At 35.7% G+C, this 12,846-nt stretch overlaps 1 protein-coding gene across 1 annotated transcript; it reads left to right on the top strand.

The window, feature by feature from the left end:
- The first annotated feature begins 1,952 nt into the window (after nucleotides 1-1,952).
- Nucleotides 1,953-12,099, top strand: LOC113693906 (probable zinc metalloprotease EGY1, chloroplastic). Its single transcript, XM_027212679.2, has 10 exons — nucleotides 1,953-2,445; nucleotides 5,317-5,781; nucleotides 5,929-6,069; nucleotides 6,332-6,433; nucleotides 8,045-8,256; nucleotides 8,705-8,755; nucleotides 8,831-8,900; nucleotides 10,584-10,652; nucleotides 11,584-11,634; nucleotides 11,754-12,099. The coding sequence occupies exons 1-10, from the start codon at nucleotides 2,077-2,079 to the stop codon at nucleotides 11,910-11,912; spliced, it is 1,689 nt and encodes a 562-aa protein (XP_027068480.2). The 5' UTR covers nucleotides 1,953-2,076; the 3' UTR covers nucleotides 11,913-12,099.
- The last annotated feature ends 747 nt before the right edge of the window (nucleotides 12,100-12,846 follow it).

Genomic DNA, 12,846 nt, shown 5'->3' with positions numbered 1-12,846 from the left:
GATTTCGAAGTGGAGGTTGATTCATAGGTTCTTGTACACTTAGTTAAATCTAGGATTCTAGGTAAATGGCCTTTGTGTAATGTGTTGTGGAATATTAGGTCTTTATTACATGGTTTGTGAGTTTTGTTGTCTCATATCTTTAGAGAAGCAAATTCTGTGTTTGATGCATTGGCTTCATTGAACTTGGGATTCGATAGCGTTTTTAATTCAGTCAATTCTCTTCCTCTTAAAGTTAGGTTAGCATTGCAGTTAGATAGGCTTTTGATACCTTTTGTTAGGCGTCATGCTCTCAAGAAATCTTAGAATTGTTGGTTTTTTATTTCGTGCTGTTGAGATTAGGTTTGGCCACCTCAAGTTCTTTGTACTTTTATTTTTTATTTTTTATTTCAATAAAATGAAGGAGTGCCGCCCCTCACCTGTGAACGAGGTTTGCCAAAAAAAAAAAAACATTGCAACTCCAAAAAAAAAAGTATTATATTTTATGCTTAACGCCAACGAATATGAGAATCTAAACGGCCACACACATTAAAAACTTCATTAGTTAGATTAAAACAAATTCAATTGGGGACTTGAATGATAAGTTTTAATAACTTATAGTTTAATTTATATAAATTATAAGTTATGATAAATTAACCTTGAGGGACTTATAGTGCAAATAAGATTAAGTCTTGGAAGATAAGAGTTGTACTAGAAGATGGAAGCCAAATCTATTTGAAAACTAGTTGACCAATTTTCATATAGATTTAAGTAACTTATTTAGTTATAAATACGCTCATAGTTTAATCTTGTAAGACAACACAATAATAAATGAGTTGTGTGATATTTTGTGAAAATCAAGAGAGAGAGAGAGAAAAGTAAAATTGGCATCTAAGAGAGAGAAACAAACAATCCTCTCCCGTCTCCCATGTTAGCCAATTCTTGGGTTTCTCAACCTTAGGATTTCTTCATCTTCTTCCTTGACAACTTGTGTGTTAGGATCTAGTAATAAGCTAGCATTTTTCTACTTTGAGCAATATCTACCTATGAGGTTTAAAAATAAGGAAGTTCGTGTGGATCATCATAGAGGCTAAATAAGTAGACATTTTCAAGTGAATTATTAAGGACTGTGTACACATTCATCCTTGCTTAGTGGTTTAAGAAGATTTGCTACGTATATGAAGATAATCTTTTTAAAGTAACTTAAAATTATATGAAATTAATCAAAGATGATCTATAAAGACAGTATCAAAATTTTAACAGTTGGTGTGATTTTCTCGATATACAGATACATTGACATTTGTTAAAATAGTTTCTTATAAATCATAAAAGTATTTGTGCATTGTCATGAGCACTAAATGAAGTCCACTATGATACTTTATAATCAAACCTGCTTCTTAATAAACTAAATTATAATTATACTTATCGAACACTTTAACTGAAACAATATTTTTTTAAAGTAAAACTTCAATAACTATAATTGGTGTACAATACATCTACAATTGCAACAAGAGAGTCTCATGGCCATCAATGAATTTTAAATTGATGATGTTAGACTTATGTGTGCTAGAGCCAAGATGTGCCACGCCTTCGAGTTGTATTCGAAGATAAGGGCATTAAGTTACCATGGAAATGATAACTGGACTAGATTATCAATGAAGATGCGGTGAAAAATGAGATTTAGATTACTATATTTAGAAATTTGAGGATTTATGTGTGAGGTTTAGGAATTTAGCAATTTGGAAATTTATCGAAAATTTGATTCTCAGTCTCTCTAAATAGGTTTTGCTTTGGGACAGAAAACCACCTTTCTATTTGTACTTTCAATTAGTATGGATTGACTTGAATGCAACTGTGAAAAAACTTGGGACTATTTTTGGAGAATGGTAAAACACTTTAGGGACTAAATTTGCAAATTTTTCTAAAATTGAAAATACGGAAGTTATTTATATCTCTATCTTTTGTTGTCTCCCATGAATCTGACGAAGCACAGACCGGATATTAACAGCCCAAACTATGCCTCCTGGCTCCATTCTTTCGACCTGTTCTTAGACCGCTCCATTTCACACAGAAACGCCCCGGAATTTGTGCAAAATAGAGATGGGAACTCTAGCTGGCTATAGCTCTAGCTTCAGCACCATCATTTTCAGGTGCCCTTTGAAGAATCCCTTGATGGAGTATGCCTACAGGAACCGAATTTCATTGGTGAACGGTAGTGCTGGAAGCTGTGATGTGTTGTGCCGAGAAATTATCAGAAAAAGGCGGCGAATTTCAAGTAGGCATTTTGGGAAGTTGATGATGATAAGGGCATGTTATAGTAACAATGATGATAATAGCGGCAGTGGAGAGGGAGAAGATAAGGAGAGTTCTAGTTTGGCAACGGCTGCAAAAGAGGACACTGAAGAGAGAAGAAGTGGTGGTGGTGAAGATCTTGATTCTGAAGATTTTCCGGGCTCTGTTTCTTCCAGGGTAAACTTACTAGCTTTTCTTGTCTTATTGCAAGTGCTTTTTTTTTTTAAAATAAAAAAAAAGGAGAAATGGTTCTGACTCATTTGTGCAATTTGAATTGAATTTAGTTTAAGGGAAAGTTAGTGAAAAGGGTAGGCTGCAATATGAATTGAATTTAGTTTTTGGAAAAATTAATGTAAAGAGTGGGCTAGCTTGGGGTTTTAATTAAAGAGGGCTCAATTTTTTGAAGGCATTTGTACGGACTTGTGTATAAGAGAAATTCTTGAAGTGCCTTATTCACCACAATGCTGAATAGTACCCATTCTTGGAACTCTGGTGGTATGGTGGGGTGGAAGTTAGATGGGTGCTATTGGGCAAATGCTGAATTCGGCACTAAGATGGACTCAAAATGCACCGATACGCGTACACTCAAAATGTACAAAATGTGCTGATAAGCGAACACGACATAGTGTACATATTGTAATGAAGCTTCTACAAATATCCTTCGTAATAAAGAGACATTTCGTTATGGATTGCGGTTAAGTGGACCACGTCTCATAACAGAGGTGGTGCCCATTTGCACCTTTGATGTGAGATGCAGTCCACTCGACTGCAGTTCATAACAGAAATCTCCATAATAAATAGTCTAAAGTTATGCCTTTTTATGGATTAGGGGTACAACTGCACCCCTTTGGAAATTTTCCATCAGTTTTCTAGATAAGCCCCCTGTTATAGAGCAGAAACTCTTTAGCATTGTTGGTTTATATTACTTGAGGAATGTCAAGGTTCCCAGCTAATGATACCACTTTAATAATTGAACAGACGAAATAGAAAATATTCAAGTGGAAACTTTAGTTTCCTTTATGAATGAAACTAAAGCGGGGAATGGATTGTGGACTAGAATAAAAGAAAAATGTTTGACAGGTGTAACAGAATGTCCTATATTCTGATTGAGGACAATATACTGCATGACCTGTATTGAACTTAATATTTTTGACTTTGTGCGGTGGTATGAGCTTTAAAACGCTTAATAAAAACTAAGCCTGCATCTCTGCCAATTGGATATCCCTACAAACAAGCATGAAGAAAACTCTCCCCCAAATAAGCAGCAGAATTCCCGAAAAATAGTTTTTTTTTTTTTTTTTTTTGCGTTAACATTACCTATAGGCTATCCAGTGACAGAAGTAGGAGGGGAAGTCAAGAGTGTCCAACTTAGATTTTGGTAGATTTAAGACCCCAATAGCTGTTGAATGTAAGACGTAAAGTTCAGAAGGCAACATTTTCATAAAGTTGAAGAGAGCCTTGAGAAATGGGAAGAAAAAGGTGCAAAACTGCCTACTAAACCTATTGTAACTTACATAAACGCTAAACTACTAGAATAGAGCCTTGATCTTCAGGAAATAATCTGCTTACATAATTCTGGAGCTTTTTTAGTGGATTTCAACAAATTAGCAAAATACTGCTGCCCAGAAAGAATAAAGAACTTCAACAATCAAAGCAACATATATTGTAGCTTTAATTTTTTTCACTGAATTGAGGATGGAAATTTGCAGTAAATCTAGAAATGCTCACATTGCAGCTTAAATAGATTTTATAATATCTCTCAGGTTACTCTTTCTTCCTTGAAGCCTCTTGTCATGTTCTATTCTCCTCTAGTTGGAAAAAAATCTCAATGATACACAGTTTCTTGAATCTCAGGATGAAAATAATTTTAACAGTCAAAAGGAAGGAGATAAAGTAATTCAGAACTCAGGATTTGCATTCTGGTTAAAATAAGAAATCACTTCTTAGAAATGGCTGTGCATTCAATCTCTGAAAGCTGAATAATGTCTGTCTGGAGTTGAATTTTTGGTAAAGATTTATTACCTTCTTTTGTTTTTTACATTTTACTGCTTGCCTTTATTCCAAACTCCAGCTAGCTTCTAGCTGTTAACAGTTGGCTTTGCTTAATAGTATATGAGCTTAAAATGTGGGTTCGTATTCAAATAATGAGCTCAGAAGAGAGTTGACAGTACATGCAATGTACTTCACTTAAGCTTGTAATATTCTAGATTAGTAACTTGTTGTAAACTTGGAGTTGACAGTTTGCTTCACTTAAGCTTGTTCCTGAAAATGTATTACTTGATGACTATTGGAGTTTCAGTTTTGTAGTGTGAGAAAGATTTAGACATTTGACTTCTCAATTAGTTGATTAAGCATCTGACAAATAATAAAATCAATTTCAGGAAACAACAAAGCTCAAGACTCCTTTTGAACTTGTTTCCAAGCCTGATGAACAGCATCCTGTTCAAATACCGATGATGCAAAATTATTGAAACCTTGTCGGAATGTTTATTGGATCTAATCTCTTTATCAGTGAAGCTTAATTCCTCTAACAAAGCCAAACTCCACATTTACTTACCTAATCTATTTTGGTACCATGAACTTCAGTTGAAATTCACTTGCATGAATTTGCTACCACCTAGGATGAAGTCAAGTTGGACTTTACACATTAAGTGACTCTGCAACTAAGTAATCTTAACAAGAAACAGTACTTCATTTTGGTAATCTGAGTTTGACATGGCAAGTACAGGAGAAATTAAACATGAGAGTGACAGGTTCTAACCTATTTGCTACTATGGGCATGATATTATGCTGCTTCTGTACAAGTAACACAGGATATTTTGGTACAGGAAACAAAATATTGAAGAGAAATTATTTGATTTATAGTGACATGACTTATTGCACTTGCACATGCATTTGTATGTGTGGGAGAGACAGAGAGAGAATGGAGATGGTAATGTTCTTGTATACAACCTGATTAGATTAAATCTGCTAGATCTTACCTTACATAACTAACAAAGCAATGTGATTTACAATGCTAATATCTTAGTTTCAAATTTTATTCTGCAGCAACCAACTATTTCTCCAGTTGGATCAGGTTATAATAACTTCCAAGTAGACTCTTTTAAATTGATGGAACTCCTAGGGCCAGAGAGAGTTGATCCAATGGATGTAAAGATAATTAAGGAAAAGTTGTTTGGTTATTCAACCTTCTGGGTGACAAAAGAAGAGCCATTTGGTGACCTTGGAGAGGGCATTCTCTTCCTTGGAAATCTAAGGTGCAAAAGGGAAGAAGTTTTTGCCAAACTTCAAAATCAACTATCTGAGGTAATGGGTGATAAGTACAACCTGTTTATGGTGGAGGAACCTAATTCAGAAGGACCAGATCCACGTGGTGGCCCCCGAGTTAGCTTTAGTATGCTGCGGAAAGAGGTTTCAGAACCAGGCCCAACAACTCTCTGGCAGTATGTAATTGCTCTTCTGTTGTTTCTCCTTACCATCGGTTCCTCTGTGGAATTAGGAATTGCATCTCAGGTATGGTTAATAACTCATTGTCCTGGCTTAGTAACATTACCTCATGGATATTTGTTTTGTTTATTAATATTCACATTTCTGGTAGTTGCATCTGGCAAAAGATTCATTTATAGTTCTAGTCAAGCTAATGCTGATCTTTAAAAGCAGATAAATCGGCTTCCTCCAGAGATAGCCAAGTATTTCACGGATCCAAATGCCGTTGAACCACCAGATATGCAGCTTTTATTGCCATTTGTAGATTCTGCTTTGCCCCTAGCATATGGTGTACTGGGAGTTCAGCTGTTTCACGTAAGCATTTTTGTTTTTGCTCTGACCAGTTAGTTTCCTCTTGCAAACTCCCCTGCCTCCAATACATGACCACTGACATGCAGCTTTTACATGTTTACTGAATGGACATGGCGTTTGTCACTTATTGGGGAAATTCATATAAGTGCTGGTGTAGAAAATACTTTATATGCTAAAATTTTCATCCGGTTCCTTATTTTGCTGCCCCTTTTTTCATTCTTTTCTGTTTGAACTAATTTCAACTTGAAGGAGTTTATTCCTGCAGGAAGTTGGACATTTTCTTGCTGCCTTTCCTAAGAAAGTGAAACTAAGCATTCCGTACTTCATCCCAAACATTACTTTGGGGAGCTTTGGGGCAATCACTCAGGCAAGCATATCTAGCCATCCATTTCTACACTTTGGAACATAATTAGTTGTGAAGATGAACTTTTTAATGTAACTCTCCGAGATTTCATATAATTTTTTCTGCTTCAAGGTTCGAGGATTCTGAACAAACCACAGTTTTATCTTCTATGGATTTATTATCTATGTACTTGCTTTGGATCTACCAGATAGTGTCCTGAGTTTGTAAAATAAAAAAAAAATAAATAAATGAAGAACAATGTTACAAAATAGATAGACAAGGCAGCTTCTGGCTGTGAAAAATTTTAGGATTCATCTCACAGTTCTGCTGAAAATTTTTCTTTTTCTTCTACTTCCTTCAGTTCTAGTTTTAGCCAGCTAACCTTAGAATTGCCGTTGTTGCTGCTGCCGCCATCATTAGTGACCTGCCTATGGCCGCTGCTGGCTGATGACCTTTTTCAACAAGCTAACTATAAATGTTCTAACTGTTGCACTTATCGTCTTTTGTATTACAATCAACAAAAGTTGAACCAATTGCAAAACTCTCCACCAATCGTGGCAGCTCCATCACTCTGAAATACAATCAAGACCAAACTGCAAAAGTATCATACCATAACTTTCCTCTCTGTACTGGAAGACGAAATCCCCAGTCAATTTCCATCAAAAGTAACCCTTATACGGCAATCAAGCTTGGGAAAAAAAAATCGAATCCACAGTTGAGCCGCCACCATGTTCCTCTATCTACCTCCACCTAAAGCCACTTAGAAGTGTGTGTGAGAGAGAGAAGGGGGGAGGGAGGGGCGGGGGAGAGAGAGAGAGAGAGCCATTTGAGTGTGGGCGAGACTGTGGAAGAAATTGGCCAAATATATATCTCACTGTCCTTTGTGTTCTCTTGTTTTTGTATTTTATTCTTTTTCAGGAGTTTTCAAACTCCCCGAATTCATGGGCAATGATTTTGGACCTTTCACAGGAATTGAATGATTATCAGTTCACTTAACAAATTAAAAACGTGGGGATCGGAAACTAAATGGCCATTCCTTACAGCTGTTTTCCTTCTTAGCAAACATGTCCATTTGTGTACTACAATAACTTAAAAATCTTTTATGAACCAAGTCTATTGAACAGAAAGGAGGCCCTTATTCAATCTTTAGTTGTACTTGGCTTGTGTCCTAGAGTACATAATGTCTACCTCCAAGAGAAGAATAAACTTGATTAGAATTGTCTTCTAATGTGTTTCTTGTGTAAACTTGATTCTTGAATAAGAAATTGACTGCAGTTATTTCCTGGATGTCGAGTATAATTTCAACATGTTATTTTGGCTATTCTGAATGGCTCTGTTTTTCATTTCACTTATCAGTATCTATATTGCTCATGACCAATTTGCTACAGATATTTGTTTATTTTTCTTGTTGCAACTGGAAAAAGATGGTGTCCTCTCCTAAGTAATGGACTGGTTTAAATTGATCCTAAGCAGATGATAGTGAATTATTTCTGGCTGTAAAACCTTAATCATCAGTGTACCCTTCATGTTGAAGAAAAGTGATTGGTTGATTATCTAATTGTGATGACATTGCAGCCAGCAAATTATTCATTTTGTTTTATTATAATATTCCTTTTCTTTTTTTGGCTGATGCAGTTCAAATCCATTCTCCCTGATCAGAAGGCAAAAGTTGACATTTCTCTGGCAGGCCCATTTAGTGGTGCTGTGTTGTCCTTTTCTATGTTTGTTGTTGGTCTTCTACTTTCATCAAATTCAGCTGTTGCAAGTGACTTGGTGCAGGTTCCTAGTATGCTTTTTCAAGGTTCTTTGCTTCTTGGGCTGATCAGTAGGGCCACTCTTGGTTATGGGTAAGTTGCTAGTTTTCTTTCTCGCTCGATTATCCTAATAAGATCTCTTTTCAGGTAGATGACTCATCAGCAGTGTTAATTATTCTTCACCCCAAACCCCTCCTTTCTGCCCCAAAAGAAAAGAGAAAAAGAAATTCTGGTCGCATGATCAGAAAAGTTCCACTTCTAGAGGTCACATTACCTTTTGGCTTACATGTTGCAGATTCACTTGATTGTATTATTTTGCCTGTTCAGTACTTGAGACAATTTTCTCTTTTAATAGGAGAACATTAACAGTAATTCTCAAGGAAATAGCATCTGTTGTTCGTTTGACTGAGATCTCTGCTCTTCTAGAGATTCTTGGTTTTGCCATGCTTGTTGATATTCTGGGAGACAGTGCCTCATACGTCAGCCTTTGACCAAGTCATCTAAATGTATGAGTTAACACTTTCTACCTACTCTTTTGCAGAGCAATGCATGCAGCAACAGTTTCAATCCATCCTCTTGTGATTGCTGGCTGGTAATGTACTGTTATGGGTCCTTGTGCCTTACTATGTTGCTTCCATGCATGACTTACTGTCAAGGGGTTTTGCAGGTGTGGATTAACTACATCAGCTTTTAACATGTTGCCAGTTGGATGTCTTGATGGTGGAAGAGCTGTGCAGGTTCTCACTTTTCTCTTTTCTTTTATTTTCCAACTTCATTTTTCTTTTGGTGGTAGAATAAGTCTATAAGGTCCATTTTCCCTTTTCTTTGATTATGTTTCGATCAACATCAGCTGTGATACATTAGCTAAAGGCGAAATGTTATTTTCAGTGGTGGAGAAATACTTTGAAATTTACATTTTCATGCTGTATGAAATCTGATTCTGAGATCACTGTAAAGAATCTTACCTGGGATTTTCAAATTGTCCAAGGATGACCTGATAATTATGCTACCTAACTGCACTTTTGGTTGTCAAGTAAAATTTTCAGTTGTTTTCATTGAAAGTCTTCACATAAACAGAGTTGACATGCAACTTTAGCCAATGCTAGTTTTCTTCTTTTCTCTGAAGATCTCGACAAAATTTTTCAGTGATTACCTCCTAAATCTTAATGTAAATTGTTATGTCAATTACAATTTATCCTGAAACTAATATTCTCTTAAACCACAATGAGTGAGTTAAATATCATAAATTTTTAAAGGCTCAGGATGGTTAATCTTAAACCAAACCTTGACAGTTGAAATGTCCAAAACAGTAGGAGACAGAAAGCAAAGTGTATTTGAAGCACAGGTTTTGTTTCACTCTGCCTGAAGCTACTGGATTCTTATCTCTGTAGAAAACCTTAGTATTGCAATTTTTCACTAGGTATTCCATCTTTGCGGGCTTTTTAGTCAATGTTTATAGAGCATTGGTGGAATTCTTGTATTTCTGACATCAAAGATGCTGTTTCTTGAAAAAAGATGTGTTTTAGGTCATCTAGCTCAAGTATGGGAACTGATTATGCTTCCACGGCAGCTTAACCTTTAAGAAAAGATTATATAATGCGTTAGAGCTTCGGCTGCTAAGGCTACTATATTACGTGATTTGTGCTCTATTGCGTCTTCATGTTCTCTGGATAGACTTGAGGCCCTGATCTTCACTAGGAGTTGATAAAATTGAAAAATGGTTCACCTTTTTTCTCCTTTTATTTGTTGTGGTCAACTTTGCACCCACTTTATGACAGTTGATATTTGTTAGCAACATGATTTTCCCTCTCAATCTGAAGTCAGATACTGTTTGTTGCTATTGGGGTTTTAGATTTTGAATTAGTTTGCTGAGATTATAATGTTAGAACATGACAATAATGCTCTTTTTCTTGGAATTGTATGAAAGGCATATAAGGATATTGGTCTTTCTAAATTATGAAACATAACATTGAAGATACAAACGTAGAAATCATGACTAACAAAATGGACAGAGTGAATTAAGATAGATTCATGCATTCTCAAAGTTGGTTGCACGTTAGATTTAATGTTAAGTTTCATTGGCTAGCTGGATGCTGAGCTGATTCAACGAAGTTTGGACCATTGTCCTTCAATAACATTCAAGAAGGTCCACTTGCCTGCTTCTTAGAAATCAAATGGGTTTCACATCTCTGCAACTTTTAATTTCCTGCAGTGGAAAGTGGAACACGATGGTGTAAACATATATCCATTATCCTTGTACCTCCTAGATTTCCCTGATCAACTAGACATTATAACAGGAGCTATTGAGAGTTTAACAATTTTGTTGTGTTGGTCAATCAATCTTTTATACCTACTGGTGTTATGTGCATTTAGATAAAAAATGGTTGAATGTGATTGACCTTTGGCTTTGTGTCTGACAGGGTGCTTTTGGGAAAAACTCACTGGTTGCTTTTGGTTTAGCCACATACACTTTGCTGGGACTCGGAGTGGTATGTCATCTCTTTAATTTCCATATTTGATCAATATACTTTAGAATCTGATTAAGTGCTCATGGCGCTTTGTTTATGAATAGATGAAAAACCAAGTTTCCACTGGTTCATTATGTTTCATCAAAATTTCAGACAATTATTGAGAAAATTTTGTGACCTTTATGTTCCTGCTTGGCCTTTCCTTTCCTCTTTGTTTCAAATTGTCATGTGAAGATATCTGTTTAGTGCATAAGCCCACTGGGCTGTCAAAACTTCATTCCACAAGCATCTTGATGGAGGCAAAAAAAAAAAGAGCCCCACATAATGACTGTGGATCTGGTGAGCATTATTAATACAGTATTATTCTTTCACAAAAGGATTCTATATCACTTCTTTAGCTTTTATTTCATTGTATACCTTCAAATATCATCCTATACTTCTTGGAAATGAACTTGGTATTGTCTTGAATCTAAAATTGCCAAGTTAATACTTTCCTGCTAGAAAGAGCAAAATTAGTTTTTAGAACTGCATGAATCTTAAGTACCTTTTGATACATTTACATTAGAAGAAATCAACAAAATGTAATATGAAGTTCTCTTATTTCCATTGTGCTTACTAAGGGGTTAGATGCTCTAATTTTCTATCATTCTTTCTCTTCCTCCGCTTTCTTCTTTCCAGAAAGCTCTTAAGCCCTGTTTGCATTTGCAAACATTCCTGGGAATATGCGCAGAGTATTGAAAACTCAGCTCTTCAGTGTTCACTGTGTAGCCCACCTCATAGTGTCTGCTGCACATTAATGGTGGAACAGCTTCACTTGTTCACTTGTTCTTCTTGTTCTTTTAAGGGTTGTTCTGGAACAGCCATATTCAGATAGAGCCTTAACTTTCTCCTTTTCAGTGGCTCTGTAGAATGACTATATTTTCTTGATACCTGTTTCTGAATCTACTTTCAGCTTGGTGGTCCTTTATCACTTCCTTGGGGGTTATATGTGCTGATCTGTCAGGTATGTGAAGCCTGGAAAAAGTATATTAATAAGCAGTCTGTTGTAAGCTGAAATTCATTTCAAGAATGAAGGACCATGTGCATAAACTTCAGTCTAATGAGCAACTCTGGCATTTGCAGAGAACTCCAGAGAAACCATGCTTGAATGATGTCACAGAGGTTGGAAATTGGAGAAGAGCGATTCTGTCAGTAGCAATTTTCCTAGTAGTCTTGACGCTTCTTCCAGTATGGGATGAGCTTGCAGAGGAGCTGGGCATAGGTCTCGTAACCACATTTTGATGGAAAGTGGTAAAAGCAATTTTGAGTTTAACATTTGAGGAACCTTATTGATATGATGGCTCGGACAAGTAATTCTATCACAGTTTTTTCCTCATGTATTAGGTTCTGGAATTGTATTGTATATATACTTGTGTACAGAACGATTCTAAGGCATATCAATCTTGAAAGTGAAGATCCCTTTCATTTTTCCTCTTCTTTTCCTACTTTCGGTTTTAAACCATGTAATTGCTTTAGAAAGGAAAATAGCTCAAATCCAAGGATTTTGTTGTCTTAAAATCAAGGGTTCTCTTTTGTCCTACTGCGTGTTGCCCTCCTTCTGCCACCTAATTTTTTGTAAGAAATCATCTTTTGATATGTTTTTCATTGATTAGAGAGGAGGGCGAATATAATCAATTTTCTCCCGGAGGGGAACTGATGATTTCAAATTGCTTCATTTAGGGCAGTTTATAATCATCTTAAATAGGCCATGGGGCAATGTTTAACTGCTCCATTGCAGAAAATTATGGGAAAATGGCACTAGGTTCTTCACTTTGAAAGATTCTTGGTAATTTGGTTTGAAATCTTGAATATAAAAGATTTGTTTGATAAAACTAATGTTTGAAATATGAATTTTGAATTCTGAAAATTAAGTGCTAAAAGAATTAAGTTGATGAACTGTTTAAGTAATATGTGTTTGATAATTAACTGAATTATAATAATGGGCTGAAATATCACACAAATGTTGTGCTTTTATTTTTTTTAAAAAAATTGTCTCTATTTGTGTATTTGGAGAAAAAGAGAAATGTGCACGTGTGGGTGAGAGAGAGAAAATAATGAAATGATTTAAAGATGGTGTTTAAATATGAGTATTTGTGTGTAAGAGCGGGTGTGCATGCATGTGTGTTTGTGTATGTGTCGAATATAAAGAAAATAAATGTGTATTGTGTGCGAGATT

Source organism: Coffea arabica, chromosome 6e (genome assembly GCF_036785885.1).
Source record: "Coffea arabica cultivar ET-39 chromosome 6e, Coffea Arabica ET-39 HiFi, whole genome shotgun sequence".
Taxonomy (NCBI): Eukaryota; Viridiplantae; Streptophyta; class Magnoliopsida; order Gentianales; family Rubiaceae; genus Coffea; species Coffea arabica.
The sequence above is the reverse complement of the archived record's forward strand: the minus strand, read 5'-3'. Positions and strand labels throughout refer to the sequence as shown.